Here is a 22,588-nt window from a genome sequence, read left to right as displayed (position 1 = left end):
TAGCCTTTTATGCACGCAAATAAAGATTTACAAAACAATATCACATTGCACATCTGGCTTTGTATCCTGTCTTTTTGGGGGAATACATTAACCTGTATTTTCCCATGCGTGCCAGCCTACGACTGTTGTGGCTACAGTGCATCCCCTGGTATGATGTACCTTCATTTATTTAAGCAACTCTAGTATTGGCCATTCAGCTGGTCTCTAAGTTTTTTGCCGTTCCAAACAATCTGCCCCGAACATCCTAGTCCATACATGCCCGAACACTTGTCCAGTTATCCTCTCAGGATAGATTCCCAGAAGTGGAATTCTGAGATCAAAGGGAAGGCACATCTTTATTTTTTTTTTTTTTCCTGCCGCGCCGCGTAGCTGCGTGGCTTTTGGGATCGTTCCCTGACCACGGATTGAATCTGGGCCCTCAGCAGTGAGAGCTCAGAGTCCTTACCTCTGGACCACAAGGGAATTCCCAAGGCACATCTTTTACCTGGCTGGCTCCCTCTAACTCTGCACATTTCTCTGGTGGTGGAGGAGGGGGAAACGGGGACCCTGCGCCCCTGGAGGTCTGGCCCACTTCACATCACGAGTTTGAGAGAGTTGTGCTAGGGGTGTGGGGAGTAATACCAACCTCTGCCCTCAAGGTTGGGCCAGGTTGGGCGTGGCGGCTGCAGTGGGGAGGGGGTGAAGTAGAGAGGTGGGTGGTGTGTGGGTTGCCTGAGGACAGGATCAGCCCCAAGGTCCCACTGAGGGACTCCAGGGACCCAGGCTGCATGCAGCTCCCGGGCCTTAAAGAATCCTGCTGTAGCCACTTGCTCACACTCTGTCCTGCCCTACGTTCCTGACCCCACGTCCCCTCCCCTCCCCTCCCCTTCCTGACTTGGCCCAGTGGGGCTGTGGGGTGGAGGCTTGGGTTGGAGGTGGGGTACTGTGCTGGATTTTAGGGTGGGGTCACAGGAGCTTTCTGCTATCAGTTTAGGGGCAGGTGTCTGGGTTTGAGTTACCCCTGAGCACACGTCTCCTGCAGTCTACCCCGAGGCCTGCTCGCCACACTTCACCCCACGTGGAGCTGGGGGTCTCCTGCCTGGAAGTGGGGGTCTGTGAGGGAGGTGGGAAGGAGGCCTGGGAGGGGGGGGAGAGCAGACCCCAAATCTCCAGTAAGTTCATCACAGGCCTCTGAATGTCAGCTCTGAGCTCCCCCAAGTGCGTCACGCGGGTCATGCCCAGTAGTGGCAATGGTTCCCAGCAGTTGTGCCTGTAGCCAGCCTGCTGCAGGGAGGACCCCTCCCTGGCTTAGTGGGGCTAAGCGATTTGCTGGGGGTTGGGGTGGGGGTGGGGGCTGTAAGCCAGCAGGAGCCCCGTGGGGAGAGGAGGCTGCAGGACTCTTCACACCAGGGCGGAGATGAGACTGGGCGATGAGACTGGGCGCTGACAGCACAGTGCGCCTGGGGTGTGGGCTGGGGGGCGGGGAGGTCACACTGCAGAGGGCTTCCCACCTGAGGAGACAGACAGTAGGGACTCCTTGCAGGGGATTGAGTGGGGGAGTAAAATGATTACAGTGGTGTGTAAAGGTACATATTTGTTTTACTGGCAAGTGGGCAGAGCCAGGAGAGACAGTGAACATAAATCTTAGCCCAGGGGCAGCTGCAGGTGTTTGAGGCAGACACTTGTGCATATTTGGTTCACAGATCCCTCTCCCGTCACTCAGCCAGCCAGCCATCACCCGCTTCTTCCAGCCTGCAGGAGAACCGGCTCTCCAGGGTCCGAGTCTAGAAATGGGTGATGGGGGTGATAGAGGTCATGCGAGGGAGAATTAAGTCTGTGTCTCAGAGATGCTGCTGCTGACGATAGACGGACTTCACCGAGTGTTTACAGCTCTGGCCTGTGCTGTCCCTTTGACCCCTTACCACCAACCGGAGGCATATATATAATTTATAAAAGTAGAGAGAGGGACTTCCCTGGTGGTCCAGTGGTTAAGACTCCATGTTCCCAATGCAGGGGACACGGATTTGATCCTTGGTCAGGGAACTAAGATCCCGCGTGCCCCGTGGTACGGCCAAAAAAAAAAAAAGAGAACCATTTAGAACACCCATATACCCACCACCTAGACTTAATCATTGTTTACATTTTGCCCTATTTGCTATGTTTCTTCTTTGCTAAAGTATTTTATGGTAGATTACATGCATTGTGTTTTTTTCACCTCTACATCCTTCATTTTACAGGAAATAGGCTATGTTCCTGTGTAGCCACAGTGCTGTTATCATACCAATTAGTAATTTCCTAACAGCATCCGATACCCAATCCATAGTCCAATACACTCAGTTGTTCTCAGTCTAGCCTTGACCGCTGGTTTCTTTAAATTAGGATCTACTCAAGGTCCACGTGTTGATTTAATTCTTATGTCTCTTAAGTCGCCTTTAATCTAAAGCAACGCCTGGCCCCCACCTCTTTCTTCCTCCCCCGATAAGCGGAAGGCTGTAGACTTGTCTCACTTTCTGGAGTCATCAGGGCTGCTTTGCTGCTCTGTTTCCCAGAGAGCCGTGCAGGGGTGTGGAGGAGGGCGGCCTGGGCTTCAGGGCTGCCCTGCTAAGGCTCCTCCAGCCTCAGTTAACTATGTCAGGTTTGCGGGACTGAGAGCCCAGTCCCCGCATGGAGAGCAGGAGAGAGGCCTGGGCAGGGCAAAGCCGACCTGTGAGGGGAGGGTGGGCTGGGTGGCCCAGGGTTGCCCCTCTTCTCGGCCTTTTCTCAGTTCTCTTTTGTGTCTCCTGCTCCCCATCCCTCTTCTCCTTGGCCTAACAGAGACCCCAGGACTCGCCAGAGCCCACCCAGTCCTGAGAGCCAGAAACCCAGGCCTGCAGGCAGAGGCAGTGCCCCGAAGGCTTGCGCCCTGGCCAGGGGCCCTTATTTCTGTCGGGCCAAGTTTAGTCACTTTTGCTGCCTCTCTTCCTCACTGGAGAGGCTCTTGGGGGTTCCCCGAGTGTGTGGCTTACTGTCCTTCCTAGACTTAAGCTCTCTGAAGGGATGAGCCATGCTTGTTTTAAATTCCATATACTGGTCCCTCCGGTGGCTCAAAGTGGATCCTTGGCAAAGACCTGTAGAGGTCAAGTAAATGGATGCTTTTGCAGGGATGCAGAAGTGATGTTCTTTTCTCCAACGGGCCAGTGATCCCAGCCAGTGAACCTGGGCTCCTCTTCCAACATTTCTCCCCACCTCTACCTAGTGGATGTGACTTTGGTTATTTGGGGAGGGGAAATCCAAGGCCCCCATCCTCCACCAGCCATTCCCAGTGTTCTGACAGTGCCTGCTTTGGGAGTGGCCTTCTGTGGGTCTAGCCTAGATCTGTGGGGTGGTGGCCAGTGCCCTGGGCTGGGAGTCAGGAGATCTGGGGTCTGGAACTGGCTGTTCTTTAACTTGTTGTGTGACCTGAGCTCGTCAGTTTCCCCCTCCACCCTCTTTTCCACGCTAGATCAGGGAGGGGCAGTCTGGGGACCCTTTGGGATTTCCCTAGTCTGGTGTCCTCCTCCCTTGGCTGATTGTCTGATAGTCACTTGCCCCACTTCTAGCACCCTTCTTCCTCCTATTTATCTAATCTTTCCGGACAGCACTGACCCGCCCCACTGCCTTTTCCATGGCTCCCACCTGGATCTCAAAGTCCACCCTGGTCAGAATGGGGCCAGCCAGGCCCCTGGATGCATGTGCCTTTCCCTCTTCCTTCAGACCAAGGTCTTGGGGTGCAGACCCCAGGGGCATTTCAGGGACAGCGCCCTTCTCCACATCTTCCTAGAGCAGAGATGTCCACCAGCTCCTGCTCAGAGGGTCCAGGGCAGGACTGCCCACAGGCTTCCTGCCCGACCCTCCCTACCCCTACTACCCCCTCCCCTTGCCCACTCTACTGATGCCCTATTGGGCCCTGCACAGTGCAGGCTCCAACTCATCTTGTGTCACCCAATGGATAGAAGGCTTACAGCAGACTGTCCTCAGGGCTCCTGAGTGTCCACTGGGCTGGGGGGGTGGGGGTTGGGGGGTAGATTGCACAGGTGAAGGTCGTGGCTCCTGTCCTCACAGCACACAGCATGGTGGACGTGAGCTTCCAGAGGGTGGGGACCACACCCAGCACATAATCCCTTTACAGTAAGATTTTATTGAACGGATGGAGACCTAGATTGTATAGGTGCCATCACCTGACTAGCTGTGTGGCCCAGTGGTCCCTTTAACTCAGTGAAAGTCACACTGGACTGTGGTAAGAATAGAACGAGGTATCGGGTGTAATTTATAAATTAAGTGTTCTGCACATCGGAGCGTCGGTTTTTCTAAGATGATCTTGGCTGGGGTGCCTTTAGTTAAGGGATGATGCCTCGTGTGGTGGAAACGGGGCAGGGAGCTCTGCAGGAGCCTAAGCGCGGCCTTGAAGATGGCAGGACTCAGAGGGGGCTTCTGCGTGTGCAGAGGCGTGGAGGCGGGGACAGCGAGATCAGAGGGCTGGCGAGGCGCGGGAGTAGGCCCTTCCCTGGACCTTGGGCGGAGATGGACGCGCTCAGGAGAGGAGGGGGACAGTGAAGCGACGCGGCAACTTCTCCCAGGAGAACCCGGCTCTGGTTACAGCGCCAGGTGCGCATCAGAAGCCGGACACCAATCCACACAGATACCCCCACCATGAGGGAGAACGGGGGGAGCTACGGCCCGGGATGTAGGTGCCACTAGGTGGGGAGGGTTATTCCGGAGCCGCCTTCCGCGGGCTCCCGGGCAGGGGGAGGAAAGCGCGGGCGCTGGTGGCTCGTCCCGCGCCCAGCCCCTCGCGCCCGCCTCCCACCGCTCCCGGGTGCTCTTGGCACAGGCCCAGCGTCCTGGCAGCGGCTTGCAGTCGGAGGCAGGCCGGGGCGAGGCCGCGCTCGCATCCCCTCCGCGAGGAGGCTGGGGCGACGGCCACACACTGGGAGGCGAGTTTCGCTTCTCGGCGGGGGCGGGGCTCGGGCGGGCGGGAAGCTCACTGCGGCCTCGGCGCGTCAGCTGGGTCTCGGCGGGCCGGGGCGGGGTTTCGGAGGGGCGGGGGCGGGGCGCTCGGCGACCACCTCGCTGCCGCTCCCTCTACCCAGAGGGACAGAAGTCCCGGCCGCGCCCTCTGAGGCTCCTCCTCCGTCAAAACTTACCTGTCTGCTGTCCCAGCCCTTGCAGCCCATCTGATAAGGGCTTTCCTGCTTATCTGTTAATGGCTTCGCGGGACACTCCTCCCATCCCCTCCCGCCCAGTAGCACCGTCTTGGGATGCCTCAGTCCTAAGGAGTAGGTTCAGAGGAATGGAGGGGAGGCTTGTGAGGGGGCGCTTGGGGACACTTTGCGACTCTCTAAACATCCTGCTGCTGGCTGCCTTCTTTGCCTACGGACTTGGTGGAGGGCTGCCCTAAGCTACAGCTAGGAAATGAAATGATGGGGAGGGCGAGGCGCCATCCCTTAGAGGTTGCCCGGGAGGGGTACAGACCGTTCCCAGGGAAGTTGATTTTGCTCATCCAGAACCCACACTTGGAGGAGGGAGGGGGTGGAATGTTGGATCCAGGAGGAAGTTCTGAAAGTCCCATCTTCCTGACCTTGTTTTCCTGATACTTTGCGGGAGCCCCCTGCCTTTTTTTTTTTTTTTTTTTTAACCGTCCACGTGGCTTGCTTCTCTGTTCTTACCATTCCTGTCCCCTCTTGGCTGCAGGTCTGGGATGTTTTCCTTCCCAACCTTGCTTGAAATTCTCCTCCTGGAGCCCATGCTCCCCTCCTGACCAGCCCCTCCCCTTTTCTAAGTGGCTTCAGCTTGCGCTCCCAAAGCAGTGCCCTGCTTTGTAAACCACTGGGCACTGGGGAGGGGCTGAGTTGGAGACAGCAGGGTTTCAGAAGCTGTGCCAGGGTGGGCGGGGACAGAAGGACATCCACATAATGACCAGGCAGATTGGTGCCAGGGGGATTAGGAAAAGCACGCCAGGCATCCACTTTTGCATGTCTTTTTCCTGCACTTGTGACCCAGGGGAGGGATGGAGGGGTCGGGGTGAGGATGGGTTTTCCTCACACAGGGAGTCTCTGGGGAGGTGGCCTACACAGGGCCTTGTGCACTGGTCAAGATGGCGGCTGTGGGGACTACGCCAGCCTCTCCTCAGTTGCACCAACTTCCATGATGCCCTGTGGTTGTCCAGCACCCCCAGCAGTGCCAGGTGCCAGGCCTTGGCCGAGGCTTCCTCCCCTTCCCTACCAAAACTTACCCATCCTGTGTCCCCCCCCCTCAGGGCTTTGCCAAGAGACAACCAGCTAATCTGATTCACTAATCGCTTATAGGAAATTCTATGGATTATTCAAGGCTTTGCACAGCTTCTGCCCCTTCTTTCACACCTTGTCTGATTGGCCAAGCTCTGACCTCTCCCTTCCCTGGACGAAGTCCACAGATTGGCACCAATGCATATTCCTTATATCATGAACTCTTTGGAGTATGTGACTTGTCTTCCTGATGAGATTTTAAACTCTCTTAGGGACCTTATCTTTTGCTTCTTGTGGACTTCCCACAGCAGCTAGTAAAATGATTAATTCACTCAATATGTATGTCATGTGTGCCTGCTGTGTGCCAGGCAGGTGGTCCAGATGCTGAGGATACAGGAGGAAGCAGAACAGACACATCCCTGTCCTCATGAATCTTCCATCTCAGGTTGGGGAGGATAGGAGCCAAAATAAATAAAATATATAGCAGGCTGGGTGGTGATATGGAGAACAGGGAGGAAGAGGAGAAGCGTGGGAGAGAACAGTTTACAGTTTTTAAAAGGATAGGGAGGGAGGGTGTCCATGGGAATGGGTCATTTGAGGTGAGATCTGAAGGAGGTGAGAGAGGGAGTCAGGAGGGTGTCTGGGGCAGAGAGTTCCAGGCAGAGGGAGAAGCCAGGGTCAAATCGCCTGGAATGTTTGAGGAGCCTGGAGGAGGGCTGTGGGCTAGAGCAGAGCGGGCCAGGGGCTTGGGGAGGAGATGAGGTCTGAGAGGTAAGGTGGTAGATCATGTGGGGTCTTTCAGGCCATTGTGAGTTCTTGGGTGGGTGGTTCTCTGAGATGGGTGCTTCTGGAGGGTTCTGAGCAGAGAACTGCCTTGATTTGACTGACCTTTTTTGTTGTTGTTTTGTTTTGTTTTGTTTTGTTTTTGCGGTACGCGGGCCTCTCACTGTAGTGGCCTCTCCTGCTGCGGAGCACAGGCTCCGGATGCGCAGGCCCAGCAACCATGGCTCATGGGCCCAGCCGCTCCATGGCATGTGTGATCCTTCCGGACCGGGGCACGAACCCGTGTCCCCTGCATCGGCAGGCGGACTCCCAACCACTGCGCCACCAGGGAAGCCCTGACTGACCTTTTAAAGGGATCCCTTTGCTGCTAAGTGGGGAACAGGCTGTAGGGAGATGAGAGGGGGGGCCAGGAGACTAATGGGGAGGCAGTTACATCCAGGTGAGAGCTGGTGGGGGCCTAGACAGGGTGGTGGTGGTGGCATGATGAAAAGAGGTCAGATTCCATACATATATATATATTTTAATTTTTTAACTTATTTAATTAAATTAAGTAATTAATTAATTTTTTATTTTTGGCTGCCTCAGGTCCTAGCTGCGGCACGTGGGCTCCTCGTTGTGGCTTGCGGGCTCCTATCTAGTTGTGGCGAGCAGGCTCCAGGGCTCGTGGGCTCTGTAGTTTGTCGCATGCAGGCTCTCTAGTTGAGGCGCGCGAGCTCAGTAGTTGTGGTGTGCAGGCTTAGTTGCCCCACGGCATGTGGGAGCTGAGTTCTCTGACCAGGGATCGAGTCCGCGTCCCCTGCATTGTAAGGTGGACTGTTTACCACTGGACCACCAGGAAAGTCCCATCATATGTATATATTTTTAAAAATTTTATTGAAGTATAGTTGATTTCCAATGTTGTGTTAATTTCTGCTGTACAATAAAGTGACTCAGTTATCTATACATATTCTTTTTCCTATTTTTTTCCATTATGGTTTATTACAGGATATTGAATATAGTTCCCTGTGCTATACAGTAGGACCTTGTTGTTTATCCATCCTATATGTAATAGTTTGCATCTGCTCATCCCAAACTCCCAGTCCATCCCTCCTCCATCCCCTCCACCGGCAACCATGTCTGTTATCTATATCTGTGAGTCTGTTTTTGTTTCGTAGATAGGTTCATTTGTGTCCTATTTTAAAGTCAGATTCCATACATATTTTGAAGATAAAGCCCACAGGGTTTCCTCACAGATTAGGTTTGAAGGGTGAGTGGAAGAGAGGACCAAGGATTGACCCAAGGTTTTTGGCCCAAGCAATTGGGAGGATGGATCAGCTGGGATGGGGAGGACTTCAAGAAGAGCAGGAGCTCAGCTTGTAACATGCTGAGTTTGTGATGCCTGTGGACATCCAAGTGGAGACGTGGAGTGGGCAGTTAGATCTACGAATCTGGAGTTTGGTGGAAGAGGGATGGTAGAGGTGGAGGTGGGAGTCATCAGTGAATGTATAAGTGGTGCTTTGAACCCAAGCTTGTGGCCGAGATGACCAAGGGTCAGTGCTGATGGAGAAGGGGAGAGGGCTAAGGACTGAGCTAGAGGCTGGGGACGGGGAAGGGGACCAAGTGAGTCCTCGCAGCAAGCTGCCCTCTCCCCTCCCCTCCCTGTCACGGAGAGGTCCCCCACAGCAACCCCCACCCCCCCATGCTGCTGGGACCACCTCTGTAGAGATGAGAGCTCCAGGGACCTTGAGATCAACCGGAGGTTTAGCACAGCTGGGACAAGGAGGTTGTGAGGCTAGCTAGGGAGTGGGTGGAGGTCAGATCACAAAAGACCTTGTTGGCCAATCCAAGGAGGGGAGGCGCAGAAGGAGGCTTTCGAATTAGCTCTGTGGCTTCAGACAAATTATTTAATGTTCAAACCCAGTTTCCTCCTCTGTAAAATGATGCTCATGACTAGCCCCTTGGGGGAAGTTGGTGAGAATTCAGAGGAAGTGGTTGTGAAATGCTGAGATAGAGTTGGCCTCTGAAATGGTGGGTCATCATCATCATCACTTTGTCCTAGAGGCTGGGGTGGCATTGAAGAATGTTAAATGCAGGAATGGGTGGATGGATGGATGAGTGGGTTTCCTCCAGAGACTCAGGATTAACCTCAGCCATGGCTGGAAGGGAGGAATTTCAAGCCCAAGGGTGACCAAAGCAGAGAGTATGAAATGGTCCTGCCTGAGGTCGGGAAGGTGCAAGGTTCACTGTCCTGTCTCTGAGACCCGGAGGCCTGTCCCCGTAGTTTGGTGTCTCTCATCTGTTCGTCTTTCTCTAATCTCTTTCTGCTTCTGTTTCTTATCCTGTTTATCTTTCTGACTCTGTCTTTTCTGTCTCTCCCTTCCTCTCTGTGTCTCTGTCTCTCGGTCCCCTTCTCTCTTCCTCCTCCATCACCTGCTGCCTTTTCAGGTCTGGGCAGGGTCTCAGGGCTATGACAGGAGTTATATCCGCAGTGTGTGACAGCCCAGACTGGCAGCAGATCCCCATGGGATGGCTCCAACTGGGGGGTCAGGGGTGGGCTGGGTGTGTCTCTGAGCTTTTTGTGTGGTATCCCGCATCCCCACCCAGGAGACCTCACCTTTTAACAGTGGTGCCAGGAAAGGGGATGACCTGATGGCAGGGGGTTGTCAGTGATGCAGAAGTTTCTTTGTTTTGTTTTGTTTTGTTTTTTGTGGTACGCGGGCCCCTCACTGTTGTGGCCTCTCCCGTTGCGGAGCACAGGCTCCGGACGTGCAGGCTCAACAGCCATGGCTCACGGGCCCAGCCGCTCCGCAGCATGTGGGATCTTCCCGGACCAGGGCACGAACCTGTGTCCCCTGCATCGGCAGGCGGACTCTCAACCACTGCGCCACCAGGGAAGCCCTGTTTTGTTTTTTTAATTGAAGTATAGTTGATTTACAATGTGATGTTAATTTGTTCTGTACAGCAAAATGATTCAGTTATACATATATATATACATTCTTTCTTTTTTCATATTCTTTTCCATTATGGTTTATCACAGGATACTGAATATAGTTCTCTGTGCTATACAGTAGGACCTTGTTGTTTATCCATTCTATATATAAAAGCTTGTATCTTCGAACCCTGGCCTCCCTTGAGAGGTTTCTTTGGAGGCCTCCCTGGTGCCCTGGAACCCCCTGCCCTGAGGGAGGGACGCCCGGGGAGGTGGGTGTCTTCTTTCTGCTGACCCAGCTGCCTTGTCCCCCAGGTTGGTGGATGACCGCTGTGTCGTGGAGCCCGCGGCTGGGGACCTGGACAACCCACCTAAGAAGTTCCGAGGTGAGACCTCTGCTCCCCCCACTAACTCCCCTCCCCCTCCTGGCTGCTGAGTCCTGGACCTCCAACAGAACCCATTCAACCCAGGGGCCCAGTGGGCGGGTTAGGCAAGGTGCCACCCACAGCCCCCTCACACTGCTGTCTGTGGAACCCCCATCGGCTTGAACGCTGCCATCTCGGCAGGATGGCCTCTGCCTTCATTTTCTGGGGGCCACACCCCACTTCTCAAGGGCACACCCACTTCTGGCTGGGGGCCCGTTCTCCCCTGACCTCCCCACCACCCACAAGGCTTTCTTTGTCTGTGTGACTGGGCGTTTTCTGAGGGAACAGGGGAGGAAAAGAGAATCTCCTCAGGTGTTAGGAGGCCCAGGGTAAGAGCCCTTCTCTGTGCCGCACGGTGAGGGGGTTGGACCCCATGGTCCCCGGGCAAGTGCCTTCCCTCTCTGTGTCCTCCGAGGTCAGTGCGCACCTCAGCCCCGCCCCACAGGCCCCGGGGCTCTCGTGAGGATGAAATGATAGCCTGCTGTCACTGCGCCCAGCAGGAGAAGGTGTCATTGTGGTGATTACTTGTGAGGCTGAGACAGACAGGCAGACGGAGCCTGGGCGTGGTGGGCAGGTTGGGAGCAGGCAGGAACATGCTAGGCTGTGCCACCTTGGCTGCCCACGTGGCTGCTCCTATGGGGAGAGATCAGCTGGGATTGTCCTCGAGAGGGATGCGGTTGAGGGAGGGGAGTGGCATCCTTGGCGCTCTCTGTCTGCTGGGGGCCTTGCTTATCTGTCGGAGTGTGGAGGAGATAGAAGGGCTCCTCCCAGGCTGCAGGGGGGCCCCACATCTACTGTTCTGCTTCCATCGTGTGCCTCTGAGTGGGGTCTTAGGTCAGGACGTGCCTGGCTCTGTGGGGCCCGCCTCTGGCACTGGACCTTCCTCACCACCGCAGACCCCTCTGTCCTGCCCCATCTGGCCACACTGCCTCTCACCTCATCCCCTACCCCTGGCGCTCCCTTGTTCCCTCTAGCCACACCAGACCCGCTGCTTTTCCTCACGTTTATTAGCCATGCTCTGGGTAAAGATGGAGGTTTCGGGTGGTCGTGTGGGCTGCCTGCTTGGAGGCACAGCTCTGGCACTTTCCCGGAGCCAGGACTAGGAGAGCTTTGATTTCTGCTCTAGCTGAGGGTTTTGGGTGAATTCTTGGGAAGAACTTAGAACGGAAGAGAGTGGTTGAGGTCCCGAGGCTGGGCTGTGCCAGGGCAGGGAGGGGACCGGGGCTGAAAAGAGAAGGTGGGTGGTGTGTGCAGTCAGCTGTATGGCGTGATCGGTGGTGACAGGGAGGTGGGTGTGGCAGAGGAATATTTGCCCTCAAGTTCCGGTAGACAGAGTTTGGGGCCAATTTTTGACAACAAAACAGCTACTTAGCAGAACAAGTGCTGCTTTGACTTCTTGTCCTCCTCCCACTCCCTCCTTTCTCTTCCTCTTTATTTTCCCAAAGCCCATGAGCAGGACCCACCCCAGCATCGTGGGCTGCTCCATGTTCCCCGAGGCTGTGCTGGGCCCCACCAGCTCCGGGAGATGCCAGAGGGGCTCAGCCTCCAGCCTCCTCCCCACCCACCCTGCTCTTGGCCTGGCCTGGGTGTCTTGGTGAGGCGGGCAGAGGCCCCTGTGGACCCCCTGTGGCCCAGTGTGGACCTGAGAAGAGCCCACCTTCTGGGACAGAACCAGGTCTCTGTGCAGCCCCTTGGCTGGCGAGTAAGTTGGAGCGTGAGAACCTGGGACAAGAGACACAGACTCCAACCTCTTCAGCTTTGAGGTTGAAGCCCAGAGAAGAAAGGTTGAGCTTGGCCTCCAACCCTGGAGTCCCGGTTCTCATTGTTCCATGTTTCTCCTGCAAACAGCCCCGCCCTGGAGGGAGGTCCCAGCAAGGGCATGGGGACCATGGCAGGCATTTTAGAACTTGGTCAGAGTTCATCAGAGATGGCCAAGGTGTCCTGAGGCCACCCTGGGGTGGGCCCGGCCTTGGCTGGGAACTGTGGTGTCTCCCTCTCTCCCCACATGGCTCGCACCTCCTTCACCTGCTGACCCCGGAGGCCCCCAGGCTGGGTCGGCCAAGCCCGTGAAGCCCCCGCCCTGCCTCCATCAGCCTCTGGTTAGCTCCCTGTTTGTGGTTTCAGCTCCTGCACCTTCCAAGGCCATCCCAAGCCCCGACATGTTCAGGGAATTTTTTCCAGAGCTTGCAGGGCCCTGGGAGGCCCAGGCTGCCAGTGCCCCAATGTGTAGGGCACCCCACGCCAGCCTAGCCTCCCTGACCTCCGCTTTGTTGTAGGGGTCTTGGGTTATGGCTGCTCAGAATCCTGCTCTCCTGGCCGGGCCGGGTCTGGGCAGGTCCCCTCCCACAGCATGGGCGCGGGAGACCCACTGCAGAAGGACGCACCTCCCCATCCACCTGGGAAGCTCAGTGCTCACACCCCCGGCTAAGGTGACCCCACGAAATGTGTAGCAGTCACTTACCCACATAGTGGGCGGCAGGTGCCGGGGAGGGGGCTGATGAGGGGACCTCCCTGTGCTTGCACCCTGGGTGCCCTCCGCCCCCAGCCTCATGCCTCTGCTCTACCTGCCCGTCTTCCAAGCCCGGTTTATTGTTACTTTTATTAAGATCTGCTTCAACTACTAAAATGAAAAAGTAAAGAGAAAGATAACACACACCCATGCACCCACTACTGAGCTCTCTCAAATCCTTTTTCCTGTGTTTATTTCAGGTCTTTTTCATTTTTAAAGAGATAGCATCTTATGCATGTAGCCAAAGCCCCCTGTGTCTTCCCCTGATCTCTTTCTCTTCCCCCTCCCCAGAGGCAGACACTCTCAGGAATTGGTATGCCTCATTCAGGGGCCTGTTTTTATGCTTTTGCTTTAATACGTAGAGATATTTCTATGATGAATTATATAGGGTATTCTTTTCCATTTTTCCAACTCTGTATGTTGAAGGTAGCCTTCTGTACAAATCTTTCTGCACTTTTTTCATCGGTGGCTTCTCTTGTTGCAGAGCACAGGCTCTGGGCACGTGGGCTTCAGTAGTTGTGGCACATGGTCTCAGCATTTTGTGGCTCATGGGCTCTAGAGCACAGGCTCAGTAGTTGTGGCACATGGGCTTAGTTGCTCCGTGGCATGTGGGATCTTCCTGGGCCAGGGCTCGAACCCATGTCCCCTGCACTGGCAGGCAGATTCTTAACCACCGCGCCACCAGGAAAGTCCTCTGCACTGTTTCTGAGACTTATCTGTATTGACCCGCATGGCTCTAGTTCATCTGTTTAATTGCTACGTAATATTCCACTGAGTGAGTAAACTGCAATCCTTTTATTGGTTCCCCCGCTGATGGACGTTTATCTCATTTGCAGTTTTTGGTAATTGCCAACAATGCTGCAGTGAGCACCCTGTACACATATGTCTCCCTGGGCTCGTGGGTAAGAGTTTCTTGGGTGTGTTCCAAGGGAGGGTGACCTGAGTGAGAGTCATCTCTCCTGTCTTGCTAGGAACGGCCCTGCCGCCTTCCACGGGGGCTGTGTTTACCCCCACTCCTTGCCCCTGTTCACCCCTGCCAGACTGTGGGTGCATGGGGTGGGGGTGCCCTTGCTGCACCCCTATCTGGCTACACTTGGTTTTGTCCCACTTAAATGTCTTCCAGCCCGCTGGGTGTGAAATGCCCATCTCACTGTGGTTTTTTTTTTTTTGCGGTATGCGGGCCTCTCACTGTTGTGGCTTCTCCCGTTGCAGAGCACAGGCTCCGGACGTGCAGGCTAAGCGGCCATGGCCCAAGGGCCCAGCCGCTCTGCGGCATGTGGTATCTTCCCGGACCAGGGCATGAACCCGTGTCCCCTGCATCAGCAGGCAGGCGGACTCTCAACCACTGGGCCACCAGGGAAGCCCTCACTGTGGTTTTAATTTGCATTCCTCTGACTACTAGTGAGACATCTTTTCGTATGTTTATGGGCCACTTAAAATCTTGTTCTTCATCTTTTCTTTTTCCTCTTCATAAAAGTAATACAAATACAGGCTCTAGGATCCAAATGGGAGCATCCCACCCCATCCTCACTCACCTCCTGTCCCCGTCTCCAGGGACAACCCTACTAGAGAATCCGACTAGGTAGTTTATTCATCCGGTTACACCTCAAAACGTTGTGCAAACATCCATCGAGAATCTGCTCCCACTGCCCTCTCCCATCTCCACTGTTGTCCCTCCAGGTAACCACTTTCTTTAGTTTCTTAAGCATCCTCCCGTGGTCCTTAATGCAACTGCAAACATATGTTCAGACTTCCTTGATTTTCTTACACTGGGGTAGCATTCTATATGCACTGTTCTATTCTTTGCTGGTTTTTTTTTTTTTTTAAATAAATAAATTTATTTATTTATTTATTTGGCTGTGTTGGGTCTTCATTTCTGTGCAAGGGCTTTCTCTAGTTGCAGAGAGCGGGGGCCACTCTTCGTCATGGTGCACGGGCCTCTCACTGTCGTGGCCTCTCTTGTTGCGGAGCACAGGCTCCAGACGCGCAGGCTCAGCAGCTGTGGCTCACAGGCCCAGTTGCTCTGCGGCATGTGGGATCTTCCCAGACCAGGGATCGAACTCATGTCCCCTGCATTGGCAGGCAGATTCTCAACCACTGCGCCACCAGGGAAGCTCCTCTTTGCTGTTTTTACTTTATGAGTCTTACTGTGGATAGATCCTACTGGAGAGCTTTCTAAATTAGTATATAGAGGTCTTGAACTCTCTTTCTCTCTCTTTTTTTCACTTAAAAACTCATTTTGTCCATATCCTGGACAACTGTGAAAACAGTGTTCCTATGGTTTACATAGTTTTAAGCATTTCAAAAATATTTTTTTTCAACTGTGGTGAATAGCCACATGAAGTTTACCATCTTAACCACTTTTAAGTATACAGGTCAGTGGCATTAAGCAGTCTCATCAGCCATCACCGCCGTCCATCCACAGAACTGCTTTTCCTCTTGTAAAACTGAAGCTCTATATCCATTAAATAATAACTCCCCATTCCCAACCCATCCCTCACCCCAACCACCATCCAACTTTCCATCTATATGAATCCAACTAGTCTTAAGTACCTCACATGAGCAGAATCGTACCTTATTTGTCCTTTTGTGGCTTATGTCACTTAGCATAATGGCTTCAAGGTTTACCTGGATTGCAGCCTGTGTCAGGGTTTCTGACCACCCCCCCTCACAGCTCCATAGCTGTCCTTCATGTGGCTCCATCGTAATTTATTTAACCAGTCCCCTCTGATGGGCACGTGGGCTGTTTCTAATCTTTATCATTCCTGACAGTGCAGTGAAGACCCTTGTCCCTTGTCATTTTGTACAAATGCAGCTGTGCTCTTGGAATGAAGGACCCGTGGGGAGATTGCTGTGTCCAAGGGAGGGAGCATCTGTGGCTCTGATCTCTTGTCTTGCGCCTTGTCTAACAGTGTAATAGGAGAAAGCAAACTCATTCACCCTTCTCATCGTTTCTTCTGCTTGCTACCCCAGGTTTTGCTTATTCTGGGAGAGTTTCTCTCTCGGCCCACCCCTCCACTTTCTCCCCTCCCCCTGCCCCCAGCAGCATGCTGTCGCTGTTGTAGATTCTCCATGGTCACCTTTATTAACCCAAGTATCATAGTCGCACCTTAATTTCTCATCCTGTCAACTCCTGCAGTGCTCCGCCTCATGTCTGCCTTCCACCAACCACGCGCCCTTTTAGTTTTACATCAAGACTGAATAAGCTTTGCATTCTCTTCTGTAACCGCAATGGAGCCTTTGTTGTTCTATGAGTTGAGCCTAAATGTTAAAGATTAGAAACAGATGTTTACATGATTTATACAGAGTTTATGTGTAATTGTGCCTGGATAACTTTATTCCCTGTGCTCTCTTCTTGTCTCGAATCCCCTGCTAGTGCTTTGCAACCTTGGTTGGGCAGCAGAACCATTTGGGATCGGGGGTGGGGGTGGGGTGTGTCTTTCACGATGCATATCTGCAGGCCTTGACCCCTAACAAGATCTATGGGGGAGTTGAGAGTTTTTTTTTTTTTTTCTTTTTTTGCGGTACGTGGGCCTCTCACTGTTGTGGCCTCTCCCGTTGCGGAGCACAGGCTCCGGACGCGCAGGCTCAGCGGCCATGGCTCACGGGCCCAGCCGCTCCGCTGCATGTGGGATCTTCCCGGACCGGGGTACAAACCCGTGTCCCCTGCATCGCCAGGCAGACTCTCAACCACTGCGCCACCAGGGAAGCCCATGAGAGTTTGTATTTTTTAAATCTTCCCCCGCCCCGATGATTCTGTGCAGTGGTAGTGAGTTTTGGAGTATTGCATACCTTAGTTTCGGGGAATGTCAGCTGACTTTGATAAAGGAATATCCTCTTGTCTGCAGCCTCACCAGCCTTGTGCCCCCGCACCCACAGGTGCATTCCCCCAGCACACACAGTCCTTACGGTAGGACACCCCCCTGGACCCAGACTTTTCTCTTGGCCTTTGCTGCTGCTGGTCCTGCGTGGGCCCGGTCTCCTGGCTACCCTTTCACCCTCTCTCCTCTCTTCCCTTCTGCCCCACGGTTTTGTGAGAAGGAAGGTTCTGGCCCCTCTTGGGTTTTGGACAGGGCCGCCTTTGGGCAAAGAGCACAGCAGAGTAAAAGCATGGAGATGTGCATTGCTCATAGGGGTGGGCCACAAACATTTTAGAGGGCTCAGATCATTTATTCATTCAACAAGCATTTTTTTTTGACTTGTGTTTCTCTTCTTTTTTTTTAAACCATTGAAAAAAATTGAAGTATAGTTAATTTACAATGTAGTGTTAGTTCCAGGTATACAACACAGTGATTCAGTTATACATAACGTGCGTGCGTGTGTGTGTGTGTGTGTGTGTGTATGTATATTCTCTTTCAGATTGTTTTGCATTATAGGTTATACAAGATATTGAGTATAGTTCCCTGTGCTATACAGTAGGTCCTTGTTATTTATCTATTTTATTTTTTATTTTTTTTCTCAGGAAAGAAGTTTTCTTTCCAAACCCCTAGGAAGGCATTACAAATAATGGAGATAGAAACCCAAATTAAACCCTGAAACAAACAGATGGCTGGATACGGGTGGGCCTGCAGGAGCAGAAAGTAGGGGAGATGTGTTCTAGACAGGGACCTCACCCTGGAGCCTGAGTCTGTATATTAATGCGACTGTTCTGGGGAAGGGGAGTTGGGAATCAGAAATCCTCACCCCACCCACCCACAATGTTGCCTGAGATGGTTGGGAGGAAGAGGAGGCAGCACGTGAGGGCAAAGACGTCACCAAGTCTGACCTTGGCATTTACTGCCTGCTCTGATCCCCAACATTCCATAAATAAGTTACCCTGCATATCTCAAGTTGAGCTGGGGAGCAAGCAAAATAGCCCCAACCTCTGAAAGCGGAGGCAGGGCAGCCTGGAGCTGAGCGGGGCTACAGGAGGACACAGGCGGACTCCTGCTTCGGCCTTTGCCACACTCGGCAGCTGGGCGTCCAAATGCGGCTCCTCTCCCCTGCGGTGACAGGGCCCGTGCTGACGCGGGCTGGGCTGCTTGGTGCTGTTGGTAAGCCTCTTGCTGAAGTTGCTGGGCCAACTCCAGGTCGCTAAGACCCAATGTGCCTCGCGACGGCTGCTGCTGCTACAGGGACAAGGCGATCATGTAGTCCTGGTCCACCTGCTGCTGCTTTTCTGGGGAGCCACTCCCACCTTCTGCTCCAGGTCCCTTGCCCAGGGAGTGACTTAGGTGAAAGTCAGAGTCACAGGAACAGCTGTCTCCATCCACGTTGTGCAGGCTCTCCCACACCACTCGCTCCTCCTGTAGAAAGCCTTGGTCGGTGACCAGTAGGTACAAGTGACCCTTGTGCTTAGTCATAGTGCTAAAGTGGTTGTTCCGGAAAAAGACGCTAAGTTTGCCCTCCTTGGCGGCTGTTGTTAGCTCACACAGACCATGGTCGGTCAGCTGTGCGGCGGTGGTCTGCAGTCAGGCCTTCTGTCACGAGGTTGGTGTCACTGGAGTGCTTGCAGGTGATGATCTTCTCTACCAGTTGGTTGTAACTCAGTTTCCCAACTGCGCTCACAGCCTCAGGACTCTGTGGATCAACAAGCCAGCCATGGTACAGAGGTATGCCTAGTAGGTCAAAGACACTGCACTCAGGTGTATACTCAGAATCAGAGACACCTGTGAATAGCACATTGACGTCCAGACCTGTGGCCAGTTTAGGCAGCACTGTCATTGCATCGTCCACATTCTGCTGAAAATTAAGCTGAAGTCCTTCTGACTTCTCCTGGGGCTTGATGGACAGAAGGCAGTCTCCAAGATGGGCCATGACCTCATCTGATGTGATCACTTCCTTCTGAGGTGGAGCTTCTGTTTATCTATTTTATATATAGTAGTGTGTATATGTTAATCCCAAGCTCCTAATTTATCTCTCCCCCCAACCCCCCCCATCCCCTTTGGTAACCATAAGTTTGTTTTCTGTGTCTGTGAGTCTCTTTCTGTTTTGTAAATAAGTTCATTTATGTCATTTTTTTAGATTCCATATGTAAGTGATATCATATGGTATTTGTCTTTCTGACTTACTTCACTTAATATGATAATCTCTAGGTCCATCGATGTTGCTTCAAATGGCATTATTTCATTCTTTTTTATGGCTGAGTAATATTCCATTGTGTATATATACCACATCTTCTTTATCCATTCATCTGTTGATGGACATTTAGATTGCTTCCATGTCCTGGCTATTGTAAATAGTGCTGCTATGAACACTGGGGTGCATGTATTTTTTCAAATTAGAGTTTTCTCCTGATATAAGCCCAGGAGTGGGATCAACAAGCATTATGTGACATATAAATAAAGGAGGCATGAGGCAGGGCCCTGTCTCTGTGATCTGCTCCCCCAGGGGCCCCTGTCCAGGTTCCCAGCACAACAGTCTTCCTGTGTTTCTGCTGCGGGAGCACTGCTGATTGTGGAGGCACTGCGGCCTGGGAGGGGTCTTAGAGGCTGTGAGCCCAGCCCTGTGCCCTCCTGGGATTCCCTCCGGTGACGGGGAGCTCACTGCCTCCCAGCACCGCTCATGCTATCGTCAGGCCCAGTCCCCGTGCCAGCGTTTCACCGGGACCCAGAATCCTCTATCCCTTCACATCACACTTTAGAATAGGATTTTCCAACTCATGCCTCCTTTCCAGAAGTAGAAAAATCTGACATCCTTTCTGGAGTTTGGGCTTATGAAAATCACTGATGCTTTATCTGTGTCCAGAATAAAAATCAGGTAATAAAGAACCTGTTTCTGGAATTTTGATTGGCGCTCTCTTAGGTTGAGTTCCCTAGAAGCAGAGTCTACAACGGGAGAATTATTGAGGAGGGGTCCCAGGAGGAGTGTGAGGGCGCCGAGCAAGGAGGTGGTTTCGGGGGAAGAGAGGCCTCAGGCCGATCCCACAGGGACCACTGCAGGCGATCCCCTCCTCCTGCCAGTGGATGGAGGGCACCCCTTGGGGGCTGGGGGGAATGTAACTTCCCAGGCATCTGTGGGCAAGATGGGGGTGGGCCAGAGAAAGGATGCTGATGTGAATGGTCAGCTTCCAATGTCCACAAAACCTGGACACAGGGCATGGGGTGGTGGCCCAAGGGCCTCTGATGAATCTCCCGTGGGGAAGAGGGCATGCGTCCGCCTCCCAGGTGAGGTCCCACTCTCAGACCTGCTTCTGGGCCCCTCCATTCTACTCAGCACAATCCAGGATGCTCCGAGTTCCACGGGGGTCTTCTGACCACTGCCTCTCTACCCAAGAACGGTGGCGGGGTGGAGAGGGGTGGGGAGAGCAGAGCTGGGCTTTGGGGGCAGGGCTGCAGGCCAGGGATTTCCCCTGAGCCCCGCATGAACCGAGCTCCCTCCTTTTGCCCTCCCTCCTCAGACTGCCTCTTCAAGGTGTGTCCCATGAACCGCTACTCGGCCCAGAAGCAGTACTGGAAGGCCAAGCAGACCAAGCAGGACAAGGAGAAGATTGCCGACGTGGTGCTGCTGCAGAAGTTACAGGTGTGTGTGCACGCGCAGGTGTGTGTGCCCTGCCCCAGGGCACATGGCTCAGTGAACTGTGGCCTACACTTCAGCTGCCAGCCAGGCCTTCAGCTGGACACCACAGTGCAGTGAACGACCTGTGCAGCTGTACATGGAGTTACCAGGGGCTCCTAGAGACAGTGGCTCCAGTGAACCTGATTTAAGAACTAGTCTTGGGGCCTCCCTGGTGGCGCAGTGGTTGAGAGTCCGCCTGCCGATGCAGGGGACGCGGGTTCGTGCCCCGGTCTGGGAGGATCCCATATGCCGCGGAGCGGCTGGGCCCGTGAGCCATGGCCGCTGAGCCTGCGCGTCCGGAGCCTGCGCGTCCGGAGCCTGTGCTCCGCAACGGGGGAGGCCACAACAGTGAGAGGCCCGCATACCGCAAAAAAAAAAAAAAAAAAAGAACTAGTCTTAACCTCACCCCTCATTTTATAGAGTTGGAGCGTGGGGCCCTTCAAGGGGACTGGGCCACTGTGGTCATCCTACGAGTTGGCAGTGGGGCTTAGACGGTCCCTGGGTCTCTGGCCGACCTTGGTGTGTGGTGTGAGGGCCTGGTGGTTGCTCTCAGGCCTCGCAGTTTACATCCTGGGCGGTTCTCTCTGGACAGAGCTCAGGGCGTCCAGCCCAATCCCCATGGAAAAGAGAGTGGGAGGACTGGCTGTGGTCAGCAACTGTTGCAGCCTGCTTCTGAGACCCTCCCCCGGACCTGGGGCCCTGCCCCCCATCAGGCAGACCTTGCTTCCCGGTATCCCCTTCTCTGAGGAGGTGGTGTGAAATGGGGAAAGAGTGGGCCCGGGTGGGCCCCACCCACAGCTGTGAACTGGGCTGGAAAGAGGGGGCTGGGTGTGGGCTGCTGAACTCGGTCATAAATAAGGCCGCCGTCTCATCCCGGGCTGGGGGCTGTCACAGCTTCCTCCTGCTGCCGCCACAGGCCCAGGCTGAGCTGTGGATCTGGCTGGGCGTAGGGCATTCACGTGTGCGCAGACACTCAGAACCACACGTGGTCACACAGCCGTACACTGTAGGTTTGTGGAAAGTCACGTGGTACCTGGCATGGCTCCCCAGCAGCCATCCTCCCACCAGCCTCTGGCATGAGGCCCGGATAATGGGACTGAGGAGATGAAAGGGGCAGAGGGGCCACTGCCCTCAGAGAGAGCCGGTCTGATGGAGGAGACGGAGCCCCCACCTCCAGGACCCCCCAGTCTGATGGAGGAGACACAGTGTATCCTCGGGCAGCTTCCAGTCTAATGGGACAGAAGAACCTAAAATGGTGTCCTCAGTGGGATGCAAACCAAATCCTGGAGGCCTCAGGGTTGGATCCGTCAGAGTTGGATGTGACTCGTCAGGGAAGGCTCCCTGGAGGCAGTGGGCTAGGAGCACACACAGTTTGGGGAGGGAGGGTCACAGAGGAGTGAGGGTGGAGGGGAGGAGGAAATGACGCCAAGCACACCTGCCGGCGTCTGGGCTGGGCCAGGGGTCCCCTGTTGGGGCACCAGGAGTCTGGTGAGGCAGGGGAGTGAGGCACAACCTTAGGTTATCTGCTGGGGGTGTTGGGGCATAGGGGGCTCACAGGCCAGCTGGCTGCCCCTTCCAGAGGGAGGTGGCGAGGAGGGGCCCGAGGGGAGGAATCTGGTGCCGCGGGCTGCGTACTGTACACACTCTGAGCCTCATTCTCTCGTCAGTAGTGGGAGGACCAGGCCAGATGGCCTCAGGAGGGTCACTCTGGGTGCAGTGCCAGGACCTGCATGTGTGTGGGGGGGTGGGGGGTGGGAAGATGTGTCCCTCCAGGAGCAGGCTTCTGGGCCCGCCCTCCACCTCTGTGTGTGTCTGTGCAGCATGCGGCCCAGATGGAGCAGAAGCAGAATGACACAGAGAACAAGAAGGTGCATGGGGACGTCGTGAAGTACGGCAGTGTGATCCAGGTGTGACGCTGGGGCAGGTGTGGGGGTGAGGGGTGCCAGTGCCATGGCACCAGCCAACCCGGGACTGTCTCTGTGACTGCGCGTCTGCCTCTATGTGTGCCCATTGCTGTGTGGCCTGAATGGCTGTGTGCACGGGTGTGTGTTCAGCACTGTGGCCACCAGCACAGATTCTGGAGCCCCGAGGTCCAGGTTCACATCTTGGCTCTGTGACCTGGGCAAGTTACTTCACTTCCCTGGGCCTCTGTTTCCCCAACTGGACAATCAGGCCAGTGATAGTACTTCCGTCTGGTTGCTGTAAG

The 22,588-nt window shown here is 54.3% G+C and overlaps 1 protein-coding gene and 1 pseudogene across 1 annotated transcript in view; one reads left to right on the top strand and one right to left on the bottom strand.

The window, feature by feature from the left end:
* ITPR3 (inositol 1,4,5-trisphosphate receptor type 3) overlaps positions 1-22,588 on the top strand; it is a 67,403-nt gene that overhangs the window by 4,724 nt on the left and 40,091 nt on the right. The window contains exons 2-4 of the mRNA XM_060111519.1: positions 10,228-10,298; positions 20,225-20,346; positions 22,203-22,289. Coding sequence (XP_059967502.1) covers positions 10,228-10,298; positions 20,225-20,346; positions 22,203-22,289 — 280 coding nt within the window. The remainder of the gene's footprint in view (positions 1-10,227; positions 10,299-20,224; positions 20,347-22,202; positions 22,290-22,588) is intronic.
* Positions 17,749-18,672, bottom strand: LOC132497275 (ubiquitin carboxyl-terminal hydrolase MINDY-1-like; annotated as a pseudogene).

This window comes from Mesoplodon densirostris, chromosome 10, assembly GCF_025265405.1.
Source record: "Mesoplodon densirostris isolate mMesDen1 chromosome 10, mMesDen1 primary haplotype, whole genome shotgun sequence".
Classification (NCBI taxonomy): Eukaryota; Metazoa; Chordata; class Mammalia; order Artiodactyla; family Ziphiidae; genus Mesoplodon; species Mesoplodon densirostris.
Note: the sequence above shows the minus strand (reverse complement) of the source record. Positions and strands in the feature narration are given on the sequence as shown.